Source organism: Plodia interpunctella, chromosome 16, assembly GCF_027563975.2.
Source record: "Plodia interpunctella isolate USDA-ARS_2022_Savannah chromosome 16, ilPloInte3.2, whole genome shotgun sequence".
NCBI classification, from domain to species: domain Eukaryota; kingdom Metazoa; phylum Arthropoda; class Insecta; order Lepidoptera; family Pyralidae; genus Plodia; species Plodia interpunctella.
Genome location: NC_071309.1, coordinates 2,979,831 through 3,001,318, shown reverse-complemented (window position 1 = coordinate 3,001,318; position 21,488 = coordinate 2,979,831). Strand labels below are relative to the sequence as shown.

General features: G+C 38.1%; 2 protein-coding genes and 1 pseudogene across 3 annotated transcripts in view; 1 reads left to right on the top strand and 2 right to left on the bottom strand.

Annotated features, from left to right (window-relative positions):
* Positions 1-456: 456 nt before the first annotated feature.
* On the bottom strand, positions 457-11,537 carry FIG4 (FIG4 phosphoinositide 5-phosphatase). 2 transcript variants are annotated; one of them, XM_053756818.1, is made up of 13 exons: positions 11,348-11,536; positions 10,651-10,861; positions 9,929-10,355; positions 9,355-9,672; positions 8,477-8,821; positions 7,889-8,111; positions 7,292-7,425; positions 6,566-6,793; positions 5,394-5,490; positions 5,035-5,130; positions 2,169-2,281; positions 1,295-1,483; positions 457-722 (listed from the first exon to the last, which is right to left on the bottom strand). In XM_053756818.1, the coding sequence occupies exons 1-13, from the start codon at positions 11,420-11,422 to the stop codon at positions 482-484; spliced, it is 2,697 nt and encodes an 898-aa protein (XP_053612793.1). In that variant the 5' UTR covers positions 11,423-11,536; the 3' UTR covers positions 457-481. The 2 variants fall into 2 exon arrangements, 1 of the variants encoding a protein (XP_053612793.1); XR_008405438.1 differs by lacking the exon at positions 2,169-2,281 and having other exon boundaries at positions 581-722; positions 11,348-11,537.
* LOC128676620 (uncharacterized) lies at positions 2,289-5,027 on the bottom strand (annotated as a pseudogene).
* Positions 11,538-13,768: 2,231 nt separating the features above from the next.
* The window catches only part of LOC128676233 (protein turtle-like), a 54,995-nt gene continuing 47,275 nt past the window's right edge, over positions 13,769-21,488 (top strand). Inside the window, exon 1 of the mRNA XM_053756236.2 lies at positions 13,769-14,071. The gene's annotated coding sequence lies outside the window, so the exon portion shown is untranslated. The remainder of the gene's footprint in view (positions 14,072-21,488) is intronic.

Sequence of the window (21,488 nt, the reverse complement as noted above, 5' to 3'; positions counted from 1 at the left end):
CATTAGAAAAAAATACCTTATTAAACTAGTACGAAAGTAGCCAACGCACCACAGAGGAAACAGCAAAATGCGTGTTGTTAAGTGAAGAAAATAAATGAAGACGCTGTCTCCTGTTGGCTGGCAACACAGGGTGTTTATCAACCAATCTTACAGGACCACAGTGTCGCCAACAGGAGACAGCGCCTTCATTTTATTTCTTCACTTAAAAAATGTAGTTCGTTAAAAATCCGTTTCTTCACTGTCTTGACAGACTATACCTTGCATTAAAAAATAAAAGTACTGGCTCCAGTATTACGCTACGCGATTGTATAAAAAGTTTTTAGCAGTCCAGTAGGTATTACTTATAGCTTTATATTGCATAATTTATTCCATAATATAGTATATACGAGTACTTAGCTTAATTATTAGACAGTATGAAACCGACCTGGCCTAACTGGGACGAATAAAAAAAAATAATGTAGATAAAATATTGCACATTTATTCAGAAACTGAGTTCAACATATTTGTTATAGAGGTGTATGGAGCTGGGCGGGGTTGCCACGTAACCTTGTCCGCGGCGCACGTAGTCTCTGTATACCTCTCTCGCTCGTTTGGACACAGTGGGGGGGATGACGTGTACTGAGCTGTCAATGGAAAACGCGCTGCTCACGGTCAATACCACGTGAATGTCCGAGTTGTATTTCGGGTTCGATCTCCGCTCGAAGTTCACATACCGTCTGTATCTGTTTAGGAAAAAGACAATATTAATATTAATGACAATCGAGAAAGATGAGTTGTAATGGCTATTCAAGTAATATTCTACCAATTAAATTACCTTGAAGTCAGGCATAATAAAAATTTTGAATGCAAACAAAAGTAAAACAAATATTAAATAACATTGATGTGACATCCAGTTTCAGTTACTGTTTCTTTGGGTTATCAAGGCAAATATCATATTTAACAGCTAGAGTCCATGCCATGAAGTCCCGAAGTCGGCGACGCTATTGTCGCTGGCAACAATAACATGGCCGATCTATTTTTATAAGTACCACATGTAAGTACAAGTATAAGTACCGCGGGACTTTTTTCGTGGCCCGGACTACGGTACACTTCTACCGCACCGCTCCCACACTCGACAAGATGAGGTTCATTGAAGTGAGCCTTAAAGCTTTCTACTGTTAAGTATGTCTACACTACTTTACGTTGACAACGATAGTTTAGTTGACAGCGAGTACTGCGCCAATTTGTTGTCAATGTATGCCTACAAGAGATGACTTAAAGCTCATATTTCAATGAACGTCATCTTAATACTTACACAGTCATATCTCGCTTGGTAGGATGAGCCAATAGGACTCTGTTCTGCCGCCTTATAGCCGGGAAAAGGGGTTCCTCCCAAGTTTCCTCATTGTTTAGTACTTGTGTCGCGTACGACAGCGGCGAGGGGGGGCCGGCGCGGCCGCTCATTGACGTCAGGTCCTCGTCTGATGAAGAGTCGCTGTTCGAACTAGAAAATAAATGATTTTTCACTTTTCATGCTCATAAAGTTTATTACATCATGGTTGGATGTAAGCTGTCTAAAAAGCTATAGAACAGAAAATATAATTTTATGAATTTAATTTTTGCTTAAGAGCGTAAAATATAAATTGCATACAAAAGTAGTGCAAGGAATGAAAGACGGAAGCTGGCTGTAGACTGATTTATTGAGCTTGACACTGACAGTTAATAACATCTTCATAAAAAATAAAATACAGAAGCAAGTGGCCAGTCCATACCACATTTCCCCACTTTAATCCTTATATACTAATTGTAACTATTTACCTAACTTAACCTTACATTTAAACATCTCTTTTTAAATTTCGGTTGTAAGCTCAGAGTCAATCAATGCAATCGTCTCGACCTTAGCGGGTGCGTTTTTGTCCGTTTCACTTGAAACTAATTCCTGATGAGTCCGTGCCACAAGTAGGATACTTTTTATCCCGCAATTCCCAAGGGGGCAAAGCCTCGGGGGTAATAGGAAGTAATATAAATAGAAAATTTGTCTGTTCCGTTTTCACGGCTAAATCGCTGGACCGATTTTGATAAAATTCAACACGCACATAGTCAAAGACCCCGTTCAAACAAAGGCTAGTTTTATCAAAAATCAACGCCTAAAACGATTATAATGGGGGTGAAAGTGTACGCAAACTCACTCGCTGGAGTTAGAGGCGGCGGCGGGCGCGCGCGTTGCGGGCGCGCGCGCGCGCACCATGAACGGGCTGCAGCTCTGCGAGAACACGGGCGCCAGCTCGCGCGTGTGGCACATCTGACACGGGAACGATACTTTTTTCGATTATAGATGCATTACTGCCCGGGTACGATAGTTAATAAGTACAATTATAGTACTTATACTTCGGCCGCTGAAAGAATGCGTTCCTGACACCTGTCAGTTAGTCGTCAATAGTGACGGGCAAATAATAACACGTTATGTCGCTGTATCATATTAGTTGACGGTTATTAGTCGATTATGAAGTAAATAAATAAAAAAAAAAACTTAATGAGATTTTAGAGACGAAAATAAAAATTTCAGTATTATTTAGATATTTATTATAAAAAATTCAATCCTTAAAAAAAAAATCAGATTCTGATTCATTCATCATTTTCACTCACATGTATAATTATATTATTATCAATAATGCTATCAAATCGGATATCTCGATCGTAGTCTTCCATTATTTGTTTTTTAGTTTTTTCGACAACTTTTGCCCACTCATCTTTAATGCCCTTCTCGCAGGCTTCTTTTAACAATGTCATCATCTTTTTCGTGGTAAAGGGCGGAGAAGTATTGTGGCGGGCTGCGTATCCTTTTATTTGAGCCCAGATAAGCTCAATCGCGTTGTATTGGCAATAGTATGGTGGTATTCTCAAAACGCGATGACCGTGCTCCGAGCCAGTTCATCTATTTCATATCGGACATGTGCTATTTTATTCTATTTAAGTAATTTAATTAATTCCGGTTTCAGCATCTCCATATTTGCGTCAATTCCTTTTTTTTGTAACCATTCCACCAATTCATGTTTTTTATTGGCTTGTGTAGGTGCCTTTTCTATTTGCACAGAATGGTAACTATTCATGATAATCATTCGTGCTTTTCGATTCAAATGCAAGTAGTCCATTCTCCAAAAACCCATAGTTTGCAGAACCTGCGTGACATACGATTAGTCGTGCCCCTTTACCCATTGGCACTTTTGATGTTGAGGCTTGAGTATCATCTGTCCATGAACGGGAAACTATGTGATTGGCATTTAGCCATGTTTCATCAATGAAGACGACATTATCCCAGCTTCCGATTTTTTTTGCTTTTCTTAAAAAACCTACGCGTTTCGTAATAATATCATATCTCTCCAATAGAATCTTTCTTTTATCGGTTTTCTTATATGAGAAACCAATAAGTTAAGTTAAGTTTTACCACCGCTAAACAATCCAGCATCTCTCAATGATATCAAAAGCTTTGGCCTGTTAAGATATTCATTTCTTGAATAGTAATCGTATATATGATTCCTTATTGCATCAGCGTCAAAAGTGTCAATATCGTGTCACTGGTTTAGTTCTACGTTTCTTCTTCGGAGTACGTAATATATGATCCGCCGTGCCCGAAGAGCCGATCTTTTCTTTATTAATATTTGTTATACGAGTAGTTCGTTTGCTAACTCCAAGCGCCTGAGAAACGCGTTCTTGTACTTATTCGACAGGTACCAAGGGTCCACCATTTAGCCGCTCCCGCTCAAAGTAATCTTGCAGCTTGATGATTAGCTCACGGGATGCACTATTCAACGTTTGTCCACGTTTAGGCATTATTGCACAATACAATACAGAAAACAGTCGAAGTCCAATTTAGCGCCGAAGTCAATATAAAAAGCAGAAACAGTCCATTTAAAAAAGGCGAGTTATTAGATAAAAAACAAAACAAAACAAAACAAATTGAGTGTGATCAGAACTATAGAATGTGATCTATGCGCACGAAATGACAACAGACGACTGAAAGCACCACAAAATGGCGGCACGTCGCGCTCGCTGGATTTGCCATTTTTTAAAGATATTTCTTTTTTTTATTACTATTAAAGTATTAAAAATAAAAACATATTAAATAAATAAATTAAAACGATAAACTAAAAAAAAATAAAAATGTACTTATTACATATTTTTAGTACATCTTACGATTTTGTCCGTTATATTTGTCACATCTCTACGAAAACAAGGTGCACACATAACCTTGTAACAGCGTAGTGTAGATTAAAAATAATATTGTTATCTAATTTATATTAAAGAAAATTTAGCACATGACCACACATTGATTGTCTAATCACATAATAATTTGATTTTTATTTGTAAGTAGGATTAAAAGACAACATACATATTATTCAGACTGTTTCGCGCCATTACGAAGTCACATTGTGAGTCGACCTGTCAGGAACGCATTCTTTTAGCGGCCAAAGTTTAGTTATTTAGTCAACGGATGCACTACTACTACTAGACCGCCGGTATGACCGTAAAAGCGTGACAGGTCGGTGCACGAATTCTAACAGTTGTTGGTGAACGTATTGCTAGGTATATTAGCTAGTGATGTTGTAAACTTAGTCTATAATCAGTCATACTAAATATAAAATAAGGTATCATGTTTGTATTTTTATTTATTAATATAGTATAATTTGTAATACTTATGTATCCGCGTACATTTATGTTTTTATTTGCGAAACCGGGAGATGCCGCTAGTAAATCATGCCAAAAGGGCTTACCATTATTGTTTTTTACATATATTTTTCTATTAGTCAAAGTAAATATAGACCATGTTCAAAAAATATACAAAAACATGATATAATTGTTATCGAGTGCTAATAAAAAAATAGACATAAAACACTACGACCCAAACAAAATATATGAGAATCGAGCTGACCAGTTGACGCATGGGGTCAACTCGTGAACGGGCGCTCTTCACGAATTGGTGCGAAGCTCAACCATGATAGAAAGAACCTCACGATCCGGCCCACAACCACGACACCACCAGTTCGACCAACTTACCTTGAACTCGAAACATTCAGCAAACACGGTATATTCAAAAGGCCGATGATAGTCGTGATAGGTATCCACCATCTCGAGCGCTCGAGAACTGTCTCCCTGAAATAAAATGTATATAAACTATACCATAACACAAAAATGTATGTGTGCATGCTTTTTTAAAATACAATACAAAGGCCCAGAAACTACAGAAGTAGTAACTAAAGACGAAAAAGCCACCAGCGTCTAGAATGACAGTGCGGTCAGGGCTGTCACAAAATATGAATGTATTTTTTTTTCAACGAATGTGATGTAAAGTAGGTCATTATTTAAAAAAGTAATTGTTTTCTTTTAAATCGTGACAATATAAAGCGAATAGCTACCTGCATACCGATAACCTCGCAGCACAACTTGCGCATCTCGTTGCACGGCACCGGCAGGTAGCGTAGCACCTCGTCGTCCCACCATTTTGTTAGTGAACTGTACATGATAAACTACACATGAAGTTATCAATATTCTTCGGCGGAGATCTACGGCATATTCTAGCACTGGATGAGACGATGTTGAATTAAGTTATTTACTATTTATTATTAACAATATAAATACATAAGATTATCAGCCAAACGATTTGTCATATGAAACAGTATACGCAAAAGCTTCGTCAAAGATTACAGTAGTTGGAATTATCAATACATATAATAAAACAGTAAAAAAAGTGTTTCTGTACATCGAAGATATTTAAATATAAAAAAATGAGATCGATAGAGAATCAGTAAGATATTTAAGATTTAAAAAAAAGTCTATCTGTCTATTTGTTTGCACACGCTAATCTCTGGATCTACTGGACGGATTTGAAACTTTTTTTGTTGTATAGCTATAAAGCCTGGTCAACATATAGGGTATAAATGATTTTGAAAACTGGAACACCTAATGGAGTATTATGATGGTACAGCTAAATAATAAATATAATTTTTCAGTCTGATTAGCATCTTCAGTATGTATAGATATCGTTACATTTGTCTGTACAATTAAATTTCTCTAATAACTTTGACTCCTTACCAAAAATTGTTCGGCCACGCGAATGAAGTCGCAGACATCAGCTAGTTTATTAAATAAAATCATCTATTATGGGTGCCTCACTCTCATCTTACAGCTTCCAAATAGCTGTGCTTGCTTTGTTATGTTCCTGTTTCATTTTCTCACCCTTCGAGGTGAGAAAAATACAGTGTACTGTGGCAAGAGGCTACAAAGTCGGCAACGCGCGTGTGACAGTCCTGTATGAGTAGTGCGACTTTGCTATTTCAATATCAACATCGAGTCGATTCGATGTGAGACGCAGCGAACCAATCATATGGCGCTTTTGTGACGCAACAACAACCACAATTCAATGTGATTGGTTCACTGCGTTTCATTTCGAATCGACTCGAAAGTGAGGAGTAAAATGAAAACCCGCACTAAGCCCTCTGGTGTCGAACGAACGATAGGCACGACCGAGCCCACTAGGTAAGTCCATCGTGTTCTATGTATAGTTTGACTAATTTCTAACTAGACTCACTTTTTCCTAGGTATATACACAAACGCCTCCGGGTGATGTAAGTAGTAATCGCTGGGGTAGTCCCATATGGCAGGCTTGCCCGGGTCAGGCACGAACAAGCCCAGGAACAAGTTCATCGTGTTCTGTTTCTCCGCGTCTGAGAACGTGTTGGAGTAGTATCGGCTCAGAGTCTGCATTATGTCGTTCCCGTGAGACGACCACGGCGCAGTTTTGCGGTAGGTTTTTATTCTGTAATTAACATCAATTTTGTAGCTATATATTTTGCTTTATCACTACATCATCATCATCTCAGCCCTTTTCTGACCACAGCTGAGCATAACCTCTCTTCTTTTATGTCCTCCTTCTCTCTCTATCCTGTGCTAATCTAAGCCACGTATGACTGGCGACTCTAGTCCTATAATATACCCATCTCGCTGCTGTGGTCTTCCGACACTTCTTTCCCCCATCTTAGGCCACCTCCTCCTGCCATCACTTCGTCGTCCCAAGTGCCCTGCCCAGAACAAACTGTCGCATTTATAATACTAGTTGTTCGCCACGAACTTGACCTCGCGAACACAATAAATTCAGACCAACGGTTCAAAAGTTATCGCGTTACAAACATACATACATACATACAAAAAAAGGTATTTTTGCCCCAAGTTGATTTGGCTTCGAATAGACCTCGCTCGCTCGGTCAATTAGTAGGATCGGTTAGGAAATGTAACAGCTTGCTTAGCAATAGGATACCGGTGCACCAGCTGGGAGCCGCCGTACTGCAGCGCCAGCGTGTCGCCGTGGTCCTCGTAGAGCCCCTCCAGCAGCCGCACGCAGTCCGACTCGAACTCCACCAGCGGCTCCTCGATCAGCCCCAAGGCGTGGAGCTATACATAAATATACATGGGGAGTGAACTATCGACGTGGTTTTTAAAAATACACAAGTTCAACTGAAATATATACTCTAAATTGTGACGGCTGTGTAATCATTAAAAAGTTTAGCCAAAAAACGTCATTACACATACTTATTACCAAACACCAAAACGAAACCGTTATGAGTTCTAAAGTTGAATATGCTAGTATCATTAATAATTTAATAGGTAAAAGGACTTATTTAATTTATTAATTTTTATTCTTGATCTAATATTGATAATAATGTACAAAATATAATATTTTTGACACATTCTATTGTTTTTTTTTTATTATACTGTCGGAGGGACGCGAATGCATATTCAATGCAAAACTGGCTATGTCAGCCATATAAGGCACATCAACACCTCTCAATGAACAGATGCCAAGTGGCTGTGACCGAAATCGATCATATATATATACATATATAGGAGCCAATACCTGGTGAGCCAGCACGCACTTGCCAATAGCAAACTGCGCAGTGTTGGTGCGGTCGAGGCAGTCCACGCAGTTGACGCGCACCAGCCCCGTCTGCAGGCGCCCCGCCTGGTGCCCCGCCCGGTGCCCCGTCTGGTGCCCCGGGCCCGACCCCACATCGTCGTACCCCGCGCAGCTCAGGAAGAAACCCGTGCGTTGCACTGATGTGTGAGCTATCGTGGATAGTCTGACAAAAAATATTATTACTTATTTGATTATTTTTACAGGAATAATTAGTACCTTAGCACTTGTTTCCTATTTGTATAACTTTGATACAATGGGTAAGGGTGTCGCTTATACCTAACATCTATTTGTACTATCAAGTATAAACATTTCATTCATAATCGAAGCGGGTGACATCTTGAAATGGATATCTTCATGTTAATTTGATAACATGGAAGATAAAAAAAATGGACATACTAGACTAATATGGAACCTGCAACGAAAAAATCGGGTGACCCCTTCTATCTAAATAATTTTCGATATCTATGGGTCTAAACTGTGTCACTATTAGTCAACGATAAAGTATATAACACAATGAAAACCACGTACTTATCCAACACTTTGGCATCCGCGCCCTTGTTCATCCGGGCCATGTCTATATGTATGTACTGGATCACATGTTCGGGCGGCAAAAACTGGTTCAAGTACTTGATACTATTGCTGATGACGTCTGTCAATAGCGACTCATGCTTCCTCTTCTCACGCTTCTTCACCAGATTCAGAAACATGATTGGAGATCCGTATCTCCGTAACAAGTTGTTGAGATGTTTGCCGGGTATCTCTGCGAATGGATCGCTCAAGTCTATCGATATTGCCGGCTTGGGCACCATTTTTGAGACGTCTTGAGACCAATAACTTGGGATCGAACCTCGCATTTGCACAAAGGAACTAAACCTGTAAGTCAAATTAGTGATATGATATTGGTGATACGACAAGCGCCTAGCAGACACGCATACATGCGCTGCAAGCTTCTAGTGGCGTACTAAGAAAACATAATTGTATGAATCTTAGCCACCATTTTAATTATTGCTCATTGCACCCTATGGCTCGAAGCTAGCGATATGTATGAATATAGATGCTACTTTCTTTATTAGTGATACCTAACTGCATTTAAAGTTGAAGTTTCATAACCGCAAATAGAACATTGATTTAACTAATTTGCGATACTCACTCTTTGTATAAATACAGTATAAAAAGCCCACAATATGGCTACCTGCCATCCGTTTAAAGCACTCTCCATCTACGTCAGGATAGGGAGTGATCCTATTCTAAGGCGGAAACCACATATCACGTCGGGAGCATCCGATGTGGTGTAGGAAATGTAACGCTATTACATATATATAGTTGTAGTAAGTAATTGTTGATTTGATGGACATCTTATAGTGAGGTTCCAACAAGTCAGTGGGCCCGAAAAAAAATCTACCAACCTTCCAGCCGTGAACGAAGACACCATAGAATCATGAACAATTTGTTCAGTCTCCACTTCGTTAGCGACGTCCCCGTGCATATTAGCGCCTCTTTTGAGAAACCTTGTCCCTGCATATCTATTGCTTCTCCTCGCTATGAGAGTTAAATAGATCGGTCGCCCGAATATGTTCAAGTTACTCTGTTCCACAAAACCGTGAATGATGTAAAGTATCCAGTCTGGGTGGAGATGGGAATGCACTGTTGACAATAAGTGGCTGTTCCACACAAAACGCCATTCAGGGACTGTTCGAACTCCAAACTGCAGCGTTGAATGTTCCCTAAAAAATGGAATAAAAAGTAGCATAAAATGCAATTGTAAGACAGAAAATAACCAAATATGTTGTTCTTAGTTTGTCTTGAAGGCACAGAATTCAGATTTTTTTGCATTAAATTCATGTGTTAGCCTGCCTATTCTCAAATTAAAATTATTTATTTACAACATTGGATTTAATAATACATCATTATGCACATTGATTTTTAAATAAATATTTCTATAATTGTGGTAAGTATAGAAATAAAAATCGTAACATTTACCCAGATTTTTCCTGTCTTTGTTGAATCTGGCTTTTCCATGTTTCAAATATATCTTCCTCATCATCAATGCTAGAACTACAAGTACATTTTTCCTCCTCACTCTGTGAAGAATTAGAGCCATACACCACGGCAGTATCAGGTTTCGGGAACAAGACTGGAGCCAACTGCCTCGGAGGTGCTATATTCATTTGTAATGTATGCGTAATATCATAGCTGTAACTGTAGTAGAAATTTGTTGATAAATCTATTGCTTGGAACATCTTCAGATATCTCTGCTCATCAGGGTGCTGTGGCTTGGTGTTTTCACTAGGAATGTAAATAGTTGCAGTGTCTTCAATTTTATAAATTGAATGTGATCCAATCATAGCTATTTTTCTCCTTTTTGTCACCAGTATTATGTAGTAACCTTCAAGGAACCGAATGAATCCTGAAAAAAAACACAATATAAATTAAAGTAATACTTCTCATATTTATGTATTTATATTTTTCTATATATGAAGCAAAAGTGAAGTACAGTGAGAAAAAAAGCTGGTATTTGCCATTCAACCTATTGTGATTTGTTTGTTAAACAATGTGGAATCAGAAAATAGGACAAGCAAGATTGAAAAGTTGCCACAGCAATTGGCAAGGCAAACTTACAATTCAGTGATAAATAAAAAAAATACATCCAGTTTATAAACATGGTAAAAACAAAACACCAAGTAATAAAAATAACTTCCTACCTACAATACCAAAAGCAGAAACCAATTTATTGAAGCCTCCTGTTCTTCCAGAACGGTTTCCAAAACCAATCATGTTCAGCAGTTGATGAATCTCCTGCTTGTTATATTCCACCTTGTCATCCACAAGAATGAGCTCCCGGGGCTCAGTCCTGTCTATTTTCAGCACCCTGAATCTTGTCTGAGTATTGTTGGATCCAATCAAATAAAATCTCTGAAAGCAATTGGTGAACATAATATAGATACATTATCACATCTTTATCCCTTATGGGGTAGACAAAGCAGAGTCAGAGCATTCAGAAATCATGCTTAGAATGTATCAGCTATAAGCCTAATCTAGTTATTAGGCATATAGCTGATACATTCTATGTGTTTCTATGGAATGGAAGCAACTGTAGGCAGTTGCTTCCATTCTGGTCTAGGAAAAAGTTTAGATAGTTTAATGGAAAACTTTCCAAACAGGACTTTTTTAAAGGATTGTGGAAAAACTGGGTTTGTATTTAATTTTGTCAAACTATTATGAGTTAAGCAGAGGGATTCTCTGTATCTAAGTTTATTCTAGTTAAGCAGAAGGTTTCAGTAAGTAAAACGTTAGCCATGCATGAACAGATTGTTGCAAAGACTACTACGCCCTCGTAGTACTCTTTGCAACAATCTGTTCATGCATAAATACGAAGTCTTAAATACGAAGGTGACTTACCGCTTTCGTTTCATATAGAGCGATTCGCTGAATAGAACTTATTATGGGATGAAATATAACGCTTCTTTTAGACATTTTTGTACATATATAACTTAGACTTAATAAAGATTTATTCCTTGGTGGCAGTAGGTACCTAACAACTAACTCTTTTGTTGATCACTCCACTTTTTAATTTTATGACGTTTGTTTGTTTTGATCTTTGATTTGTGACTTTGACAGCAATGACATCAATGTAAATGTGACGTTGACGTATGGCCCATGGTTGACCCATGGCTTTCAGTATTGCCAGTAAAAAGAAAGTAGCGAACTTAGCCGTTCAGCCCCGCCCCGCGCGCCGGCCATTTCTAATTAGTTCAACACCGCGCGTTCTCGTCCTTCCCGCACTTTTTCAAATTTTATACAGTGTTGTAACTACTGAAAGTTTGGTGTTAATTTTACAGCTGTACTGTTGGTGATCTATTTAAAAAACCGGCACAGGCTGCGTGGTGGATCCTGAGATATCATGGGAAAGTAGTGTATGTTGATCCGAATGTCGAGTTGAGATGCAAATTCTTCCAATACTTATAAAGGAAAATATAAAATTTTTAGGGTACCTCCCCTACAAGTGAAGTGAGAATGTTTTTTTTTTTTCATCTTTCCTATAGTTGTTGTATAGGTCTTTCTAAATAACAGAGATGTGGGAAGATCGTTCGTTTTTGGATTTTTTAAATTAAATTATTATTAAGCTTTAAAGTGCCAATTTTCGTTAGAGTCAAGTGTCCTCCACCTCTACCGACGAAGCGGTTGTTGTTAGGAATTCAAATTTAAATTAGAAGGAAAACTATCACATGTAAGTTGGCTTGATAAGTTTACGAGTAATACTACTTACCTACTATAAAACTTAGAACAACTTTATGGAATTAGGTAAGTATTTAGACTTATTTCTTATAATCCATAGTAGGTATATCAAAGTTTAAATTAAACTTATACATTAATAAATAGTAATAATGATCGGTTGTTGTAGTAAACGCTACACTGTGTGTGGCCCGACACGCACTTGGCCGGTATTTAATTTTAACTATAGTTAAAAGCAATTTGTTGGAAGCGGCACAACTTTTTTATTTTTTGTTGATTCATAAGCTGCACCGAAATCGATACTCGAAACTTACCTATTTTACAAAAATTTACTTGTTTTTAACTTCCCATTCGAAATGAAAAGTAGGGTATTGATTGCCACGGTGAAAGTCATTAATTCCATACGTAAATACATCGTATTGGAATTGATTCCTTTCGAACCTAACCTATCGAAACCAACCTAATATTACAATACAATAGTTACTTATTTCGATTTGATTGATAAGTTAAAGTTAGGTAAGTATGTTTAAAACTAAGTTAACATCGAGATATAATGAACTTTTAACTGCATTTCAAGTTACCTTGCATAGAACTCTATGCGATAGAAATAGAGGCGAATTCGCAACGATTTTGGATAGCTTAAGTGGTGCTGATTGTACATTCTAACGTAAAGTACTAATAACATTATGGAACGGTGTAATTATTAAACGCATATCGCTAAAGGTGTTCGGGGTGTCACAGCCCCAAATGTAACGGACGGAACCATGTAACCGTGAGAGAGATACCGAAGAAGATGATGACTATATATTCTCGGAGTTTGCACTCGATCGAGAGTAGGTATATATATAGGTAGGTATATAGTTTGAAGAAATGTACACACAATTACTGTCAAGCAGACCATGTATAACATAACCACGAACATAATTGATAAGGTGCTCTGTTGCATTGAAATATGATCTGTCAATTATTAACTGTATATCATGCCTATCATGCATAATATACCTATATGTTAACTTGTACCTACCTACTAACTTAAGAACACTTTGAGAAGGTAAATACATTGCATTAATTAAGTAAGGGTTTACTTGATCCTGAGATCAAGATAGATATATATAGGTACCTAAATACCTATTGTATAGTAATTTACATAAACTCAGAAGTACTATTACGTACGTTACGATTTTCCGATATTTTCTACGCTGTGCTGTGACTGTGCCCCACATGTTGGTCTGTTTCCTATTATTATTGTATGTAATGTCAACAGCGCAATGAATTGCTGAGATGTTGGCCGCCACTCCCAGACCTACTAAAATATTCGTGTGCAACTACAAGTAGGTCAAAGCCCGGACTCCAGCTCCATCGCACAGTTGGGCAAGTTTATGATAAGAAAACCTCCCGTCTTCGCCTATCTATTATTGTCATTGCTTTTGTAATAATTTTCACAATAACCGTAACATTTGAGGCTCTTTGTGAGGCATTCGGAGTCCTCGTGTATAAATGAGGTTTTAGGCCCGAGTGGGCAGGCGAGGCGCATGCGCGCGGGGACGCCAGCGGCGCCCTCGGGCGGCCAGAGCAGTTCGGTGCGCGTCTCCGTGCCCGCAGTACCTGTGTGCTGCCGCTTTTATTACCTGCCGCAGTGTCCGCAAACGAACCCTTTCAAACACACCATGTTTCAGACCACACGAATCAACACAGTGTTTCAATAGCAGTTTCAGTGATAATAACCGTCTCGAGTTCTCTCGGAGCCTAATGATCTGGTAAACAACCGGTCCAGATAGGGAAGCTGTGCCGGTCGCACGCCCGACCACAGAGGAATGCGGCAATTTTAACTACTGCGGAGCCCGGGACAATTTCGGTGTGGAATCGACCGATTACAGCAAATGCAGCGAGGTAAGCAGGACTTCGAAGTAAAAACATAAACGGGCTCATTTATAGTGCAAAAATAGATTAAATATATCTATATATTATAGAGCATGTAACCATTCTCATACAAGTTTTAATAAGTAAATAGACGAGAAATACAGATGGCTAATACAATAATGAAATGTCCTATTTATTTCTTAATATTCACGAGACCACCTTAGGACAGAATACTAGAGCGTAAAACAGACTTTTTTACGCTCAATTTTTACAATATACTTATAAATATAGACGTAATTTCAGCACTTGTGACTATGGGCTTCGATGACTAAAGGCTTAGGAAGAAACCAGGAAAACACTCAGATGAGGGAGACATGGCAGTACTTGCAAAAGTAAGGATGCAGATGTTATTATCAGCAGTATTACCTAGAACTACCTAATTGGTAATATCTGTTGGGGTAAAATCTTATATTTACAAAATTTACTTATTATATTAAACTCATAATAGTTAGACACAGTTACAGATAAATAGGTAAAAACGAAAACTCCTATAAGATATAGGTAATCCTGTATAATCTTGAAGAAAGCCAACGCCCTCCTAAATAATATATTATCTTCGTGGCGGGAAAATATCGAAAAACAAACCATCTTTAATTTACAAACATAAAATGAAACATAGTTCCTACGACACGAGTACTACTAAGTATACATCTTACATTAGCATTGAATTATTTAAGTGCCTTTACGTTACGTTCTAAAATTGCGAAACTCTGTAATGTCGAAGCGTCGCAGGTACGTACGCGGATTAAGTAAGATGAATCACTTTCTTTTCGACCAGCAAATTATTCGAGAGATCTATTCAGTCCTGCTCTCAATTCTCACGGCGGCACTCGCAGCGAAAAAAAAAACAATAAAATGCTTTATGCCGTCCTGATTCCAGTTAGGAAGTCAAAAACTGCATCCCTTGCATTCACTATTCTGTTTCTTGGGTTGACATTTTTATGGATCTTTATAAATGTCTCTACGGCAGGTATTTTATTCCAGTATTTTGTAGCATTTACAAAATTTGTTATAATAGTCGGCCCAACCTATTTGAAGGAATTTACGAATATTCACCCAACCCTTTCATGACCAGTCTCATTGTATATATATTATCTTTCTTATATGTGTTCTTGACATTGCATATAACTACATTGGTAGACAAATCCAGCCATTTTCTCACGTGTTCCCAGTTTCATTCTTGGCTACGACAGCCGAAGCTTGGTGTCGTAAATTATACTAACCTGTAGATTTTTAAAGATTCGTCTCTGATTTTATGACCGGTCACCTGTCTTACGCCAACAATTTTTGGATATGCTATCGTTGCCTATTAGCTGTCAAGTCTTTATATCCCTTAATCAACTCGTACGATATCCATGGGAGGTTAGGGAGTGGTCCTATTTTATGACGTGAATCAACTCCATAATCGATTTAGTGTTATAGATATGCTATTATCTAGAATTCCTTTATCCCACAGGAGCAATCCAACGAAGAACTGTAGGTATGAGTTTGCACTTATCTACCTTGAACAACTAATCTATCCAAGTAAAGTTAGATTGCAACATTCTGATTGAATTGTTCACTGGAAATATCTGGACAGCTTCATTTTATATACTTCTTGAATAGTACAAAGTACCAAAGAAATACAAACGGTAGAGTGCTTTAGTAAAAAACTATGTTAAGTTAACAATATAGTCTCACGCAAACCTTCGTGTTATTACTATATTCAGAAAAAGATAAATTTTGATGTGCTACAATTCGTGCTAGCCGTTCGCGCTTTCAGCTAAACTACGAATGCTTTGTTCGTCATAGCTTGATTGAAGAAGTTGGCTATCGCGATCGACTGATTCCTGTTGGACTAAAATTAGTTACACTATTCAGTTAGGCGATAAGGAATAACCAGTTACAGGACTTTTGTACAAAGGCCGTCTGCTTGGGTACCTCATTCTTTCACATCTATTTCTGCCGCCAAACAGAAGTGCTTGCATTGTTGTGCTCCGACCGGACCAGAGGGAAAAGATCTACCTAAAGGGTCTAAATGTCAAAAGGCTACAAAGTCGGCAAAGCGCGTGTGACACCCCTAGTGTTGCAGACGTCCTTGGTCTGCGGTGACCACTTCCCATGTGGTGGGTCACGTGCCTGTTTGCCGAGCTGGTAGCATAAAAACGGGGAAATTGATCGGTTTACGTAAGTTTTAGATAAATAAATAAATATATTACGACACATCACCAAGATTGAGCGAGCCCCAAAGTAAGGTTATATATAGATATATTATATATTTACTTATATCCATCCTATCCATATATAAAGAAAAAAAGATTTGTATTTTTGTTTATAATGAATAAACTCGAAAACTACTGGACCGATTTTGATGAAATTTTGCTCAGAGACAGCCGAAACCTTCAGGAGTAACATAGTTTTATTTAGGCTTTTTTTTTCACTTCGCTCGGATAAAAATCCGAGCGAAGTCGGGACTGGCCTCTAGTATAACACATATCAGTCTGTATTTACCATACCTATATATCTTTTCTTGTGGTGCAAAACTAGCCTGTATGGAAGAGCTCTCGAGCTCTGGACACGACTCGCATACAATTTGTGTGTAGGTGGCGGTGGCGGACTGTTAGATAACACATTTGTTCTCTCCGGAACCCGTGGAATTTATTCCACGGGTTCCGGAGCCTGCTCACCAACCCTTTAGGGTTGGTGAGCAGGCAGTAATTTAATAAAGCCTGCACGTTGCAGCCTCGGCTTATAGCTCTAGTGTACCTAATCAAAATATCAAGAACGAGTTCGATTTCTTGGAAGGCCGCAGCAACGCTCCTGTGATGCCCCTAGTATTACAGTTGTTTCTGAGCAGAAATCACCAATGTAGGAAAAAAAAATGGAATTTCCGGCTAAAAAGTAGTATAATCTAGATTCTTGTACCAATTTATATCAAAACCCATTAATATACCTAAGTATTCTCTTTGATGCGAGTTGTGGTGTGGAGTAACTGAAACCGCTATATTCAATAGTATTTCGTTATGAATGACTAGCATAGGATTATAAAGGAAGTTTAAATTTATGAATGGAATGGAACTGAATTTAGTGTTTCGTGGGAAATTCAAACGTATCTGATGCTTACTAAAATCATTAAGAAGTTGTGAGTACATATTGACTTAGGACAGCATACTCAACAACTTTTTTATGAATCTTAATGGACATGGCCGATGTCCAGTTCTTGCTCATACATCTCTCCTAGGAGTGGTTGAATGTAAATGAACACATAGATACATAACAAACATTCACTTATATACATATAATGTTAATATATATAATATAATAAGTTAACGCATATATTATAAGAGTACACAGATAAAGAGGCAGAAGCTCCTCGATAAATGCGGATATCGTATAAAACATTATACTTACCTACTAACTACTTACTACCCTTATAGCCTTATAGCAGGACTGAGCATGGCTATATTAATTTATACGTACAAAAATACTTATTTCATTATTTGCTCCTATAAATATGTCTGTATCACAAGCCGATTGCGAAGTCGCCAGGGTGGAACTTTTTCTATTAGGCGATATTATTTTCTTCGACGTAAAGAAAATAAAAGGTTTACTCAAGGTCATTTGTTATGAAGTACCTACGCGTGAGTAAACCGCATGTTTTTATTTTAATTACCTAGGTATATATTCAAGGCGGCTATGGTACATATCGGAATATGTTCCACTGCATAGTACTTCGTTTGTTGTAGATACTACCAACCACAAACGTACAAAACAGTTCCAATGCTACAGCGACAAACAAATTACCTAAACATTTAAAGCAAAAGTTACTCAATTTCCGTGTAAACCTAGTGAAATATGTACAAACAGGCAGGCCCTCAGTGTAGGCGGCGAGTGTTTGCTGAGGAGTGTGTGGCATCACTAATGAGCAGGGAATCGGAGAAAGTGCGCTGGAAGTAAACCGCAGAAGCCGCGGCACTTAGAACACTCGAGAGACACCTATAGGTTTACGCCCAGTACTCTGCCAGTTTCTTTCCAAACAGACCGGCGCAAACTTATCTTAAAGTTGGGTTTGCGCCCGGCTTTTTGGGAAGAAACTGGGAGTGTACCCATCTCTATACTCGTGGTTCTTGTATATGTGTGTTTTATTGTCACCTTCGCGAGTATATCTGGCCGAGAGCTTCGTCTAACAAGGCTTCGTCATCATGCGGTTGCTAATCTGTTAGGTGTACGGTACACATACACACGTGTAGATGTTTCTTTGTGTCCAAAATTAGCAAGTTAGTTAAGTATACCTAATATAACTTTTTGCATCTCTCGCTACCTACTTTTTCGACATCATTCCGCCGGTTGACTGATAGAAAAACACAATTTTCGTAATAAAGTTAAGTTAATAATATTAATTAAACAACTTACAGGTAGATGGATGCGGGCGGAGAGCTGTTTTATATTTTTGCCTATGTAACAACACTTACAAATCATCATCAGCCCACCCTTATGATGATTTGTAAGTGTACCACTTAGTGTCAGTCTCCTCCACTTCTCTCTGTCTGATGTTAACCGATCTGTTACTTCCTTTTTAGACATATCCTGCCTGACGCACTCAATCCACCTCTTCTTCGGCCTGCCCTCACTTCTTTTCCCATTCAATTTCAAATCCATAACCTTCCTTACAATATTATTTTACTCCCTTCTCATAACGTGACCCCATCGAAGCCTATTATTTTCCAATTTTCCTATGATTGGTGCTACCTTGAGACTTTCTCTCACATATTCTTATCTTGAAATCAGGATTCGAAGGTATAAAAATTATTATAGATTGGAAGTGGGACTCATGTTCCAGTAGGCTTTACACATGAATAGATACTCTCCGTTACATAAATTGGACTCAGTTGACGCGGACGGATGTGGCTGATCGGCAAGGCAAGTGCAAAACCTGCTGGCAACCGGTCCGCCCGGTGCTCTTACCGCAGCCCGTGTAATCTTGACTTGGCCGCACCACACCATCATTTCATTATTAGTGACCTTGTAACCAGACCCATAGATTAAGCATCTAAATTCTGAATTCTGGTGCAAATATCCATTTTGGACGTTCCCTGCGTTATTATCTTTCAACGCTTTTGTTTACTAGCTTCTTCTACCCATGGCTCCGCCCGCGTTAATCCCACGCGGTAAGAGTTAATTTTCGGGAATTAATGGTACCTATCTTATGTCCTTCACTGTCCTCTCAACTCCATCTATGCAAAATCTCAATTATATTGGTTGGGTAGATAAACCGTGAAGAAGACATAACATCTAAACGCGTGAATTTCAGTTTTTAAAAGAAATCGAAGTAAAATTTCAGTTACTCTTTTATTGCGTATTCTAAATAGGATAGTATGGAAAGGATGTTTGAATATGAAAATTGAAACAAAGTGATACAATTTTTTTTAAAGATATTTAGTGTATACGAATATGCTTCATTTTCTCACACAAGCATGATCCATCGTTATGAGCCAGGCGTTGACTAACGGATGCTAACGGTTATAGTTTTCAAATATTTATTCTGTGAGCGAAGCGAACTCTTTAAAAAAAGAAAAGCTTTCTTCTGAAAAGCTTTGGGCTGTAAAACAAGACATGACAGCCCAATAAGTAACTAACAATTTAATTTACTTTATCTCGGTTCATGCTGAAATATAATTTCCCACTATCGCCCTTTATTGTATTAGCCATTGACAAAAAGAGACATAACATACTTTTCAACTTTTTTATGAATGACAGGGATTAGTGGGTATGTGAGTTCACTATCAGTACATAGTATGTATGGAACAATGCCTATATCTTTAAAACAACGCAACGGATTTTGATTCTTTTAATAGATAAACTGTTGATGAAGACGGTTTAGATGTATAATTTATATGGTTTTACCGGACCGGAATGGACACAATAAAAGGTTTCTTAATTAGTAAAATAATAATTTCTTAAATTCCCACAGGAACATAGCGCAAAGTAATGGTTAGTGACAGGATAGCTAGTAGTTATCTTACTTAAGTACCTAGACATTATAGTGAGATCAGTTAATTACTGATTATATCAACGACAAGAACTTTCATTGCAATAATAAACGAAGAAAAAATTATTTACTGGCTATTAAATGGGTTAGTTCTTATGGAACCGCTTACATGCAAACATTTTCGGGTTAAAAAGAATTGTACCTAATATTTTCTGGTATCAAACTAAAAACCATAATGAGTTATCTAAGAGGGCGTGCAATGACTTTTAAAATAGACATACAGATCGACAAAATTATAACCATTCCATTAATTTCCAAGTAGTTTTTTCTTTTGGCATAATCCTAAGTAGGTACTAAGTACTTTAGTTTGTATCTAACGCTACTTGTAAATATACAAGACTAGCCCCGGGGCTTCGCTCCCGTGGGGATTTCGGGATAAAAAATACCCTATGTGTTATTCCAGGTTATATTTTATCCGTGTACCAAATTTCATAACAATCGATCTAGTACATTTTGCGTAAAAGCGTGACAAACATAGATACATACACACATCCTCACTAACCTTCTCATAATATTAGTAGGATAGCATTAGATACATACATTATATAGAGCTACGATCGAACAATACTACATAGAATAACATATTTCGTAGAAGCGAAGCGGTAAACCTTTCATTACAGTAGTGTACAATTCAATCTTGCAAGTCTATATAGTCGCAAATTGTGTCTGAAGTGATTCTGTGGCTTAGTTTGACCGGGCACGTCCAAACACGCGCTTTTACATTATGTGGTTGTGGCGTATTATACTCAGTTGCCACCTGTGGGCTGTGTAAATGTCGTCGCTCCTTTCGACATAGTGATTAGTTAATCTTCATATTCCCACAGAAATTTTTTATTATTTACTTGAAGTTGGAATGTTATCGACATATTTAATATTAGTATTTACCTGCGGCTTCGCCCGTGTCCATTTTTACCCCCGTTTCACAAAAGTACCACCGTACGTTGTTACTTGAGACCACACGATTGGATTTAACATATTCGCCATTAAATATAGCCTCTCAGTCTTGAACACTCACAAAATAGAACGTTTCGGGATGTTCAGTTTAAAAGAAACACCCCTAAAATCTACCACCCGGGGCGTCGGCACATTCACCCTGCTATCAAATCCACCTCTATGTGCCGGTTGTTTGCCCGCTCTCGCCCCCGCCGCCGCTGTTTGCATTCAATAAGCTGCTACAAACAAACTCCGTCGCTTGATCTGTTTCTTTACAAAGGCTTACTCGTACTTGGTAGGATTTGGATTATTCTGTTTTATAATTAACTAGCTGCGCCCCGGGGATTCGCTCCCGTTGGAATTTTAGGATGAAAAGTACCCTACGTGTTATTCCAGGTTATTTTCTATCCGTGTACCAAATGTCAT

Bases quoted from the DNA above. Each gene is read 5' to 3' on its own strand.
- FIG4 (XM_053756818.1), bottom strand. From the start codon at position 11,422: ATGTCTAAAAGAAGCGTTATATTTCATCCCATAATAAGTTCTATTCAG. The intron at 10,862-11,347 runs GTAAGTCACCTT...AATTGCTTTCAG, and splicing joins CTCTATATGAAACGAAAGCG to AGATTTTATTTGATTGGATC. The intron at 9,673-9,928 runs GTAAATGTTACG...TCCATTTTTTAG, and splicing joins CAAAGACAGGAAAAATCTGG to GGAACATTCAACGCTGCAGT.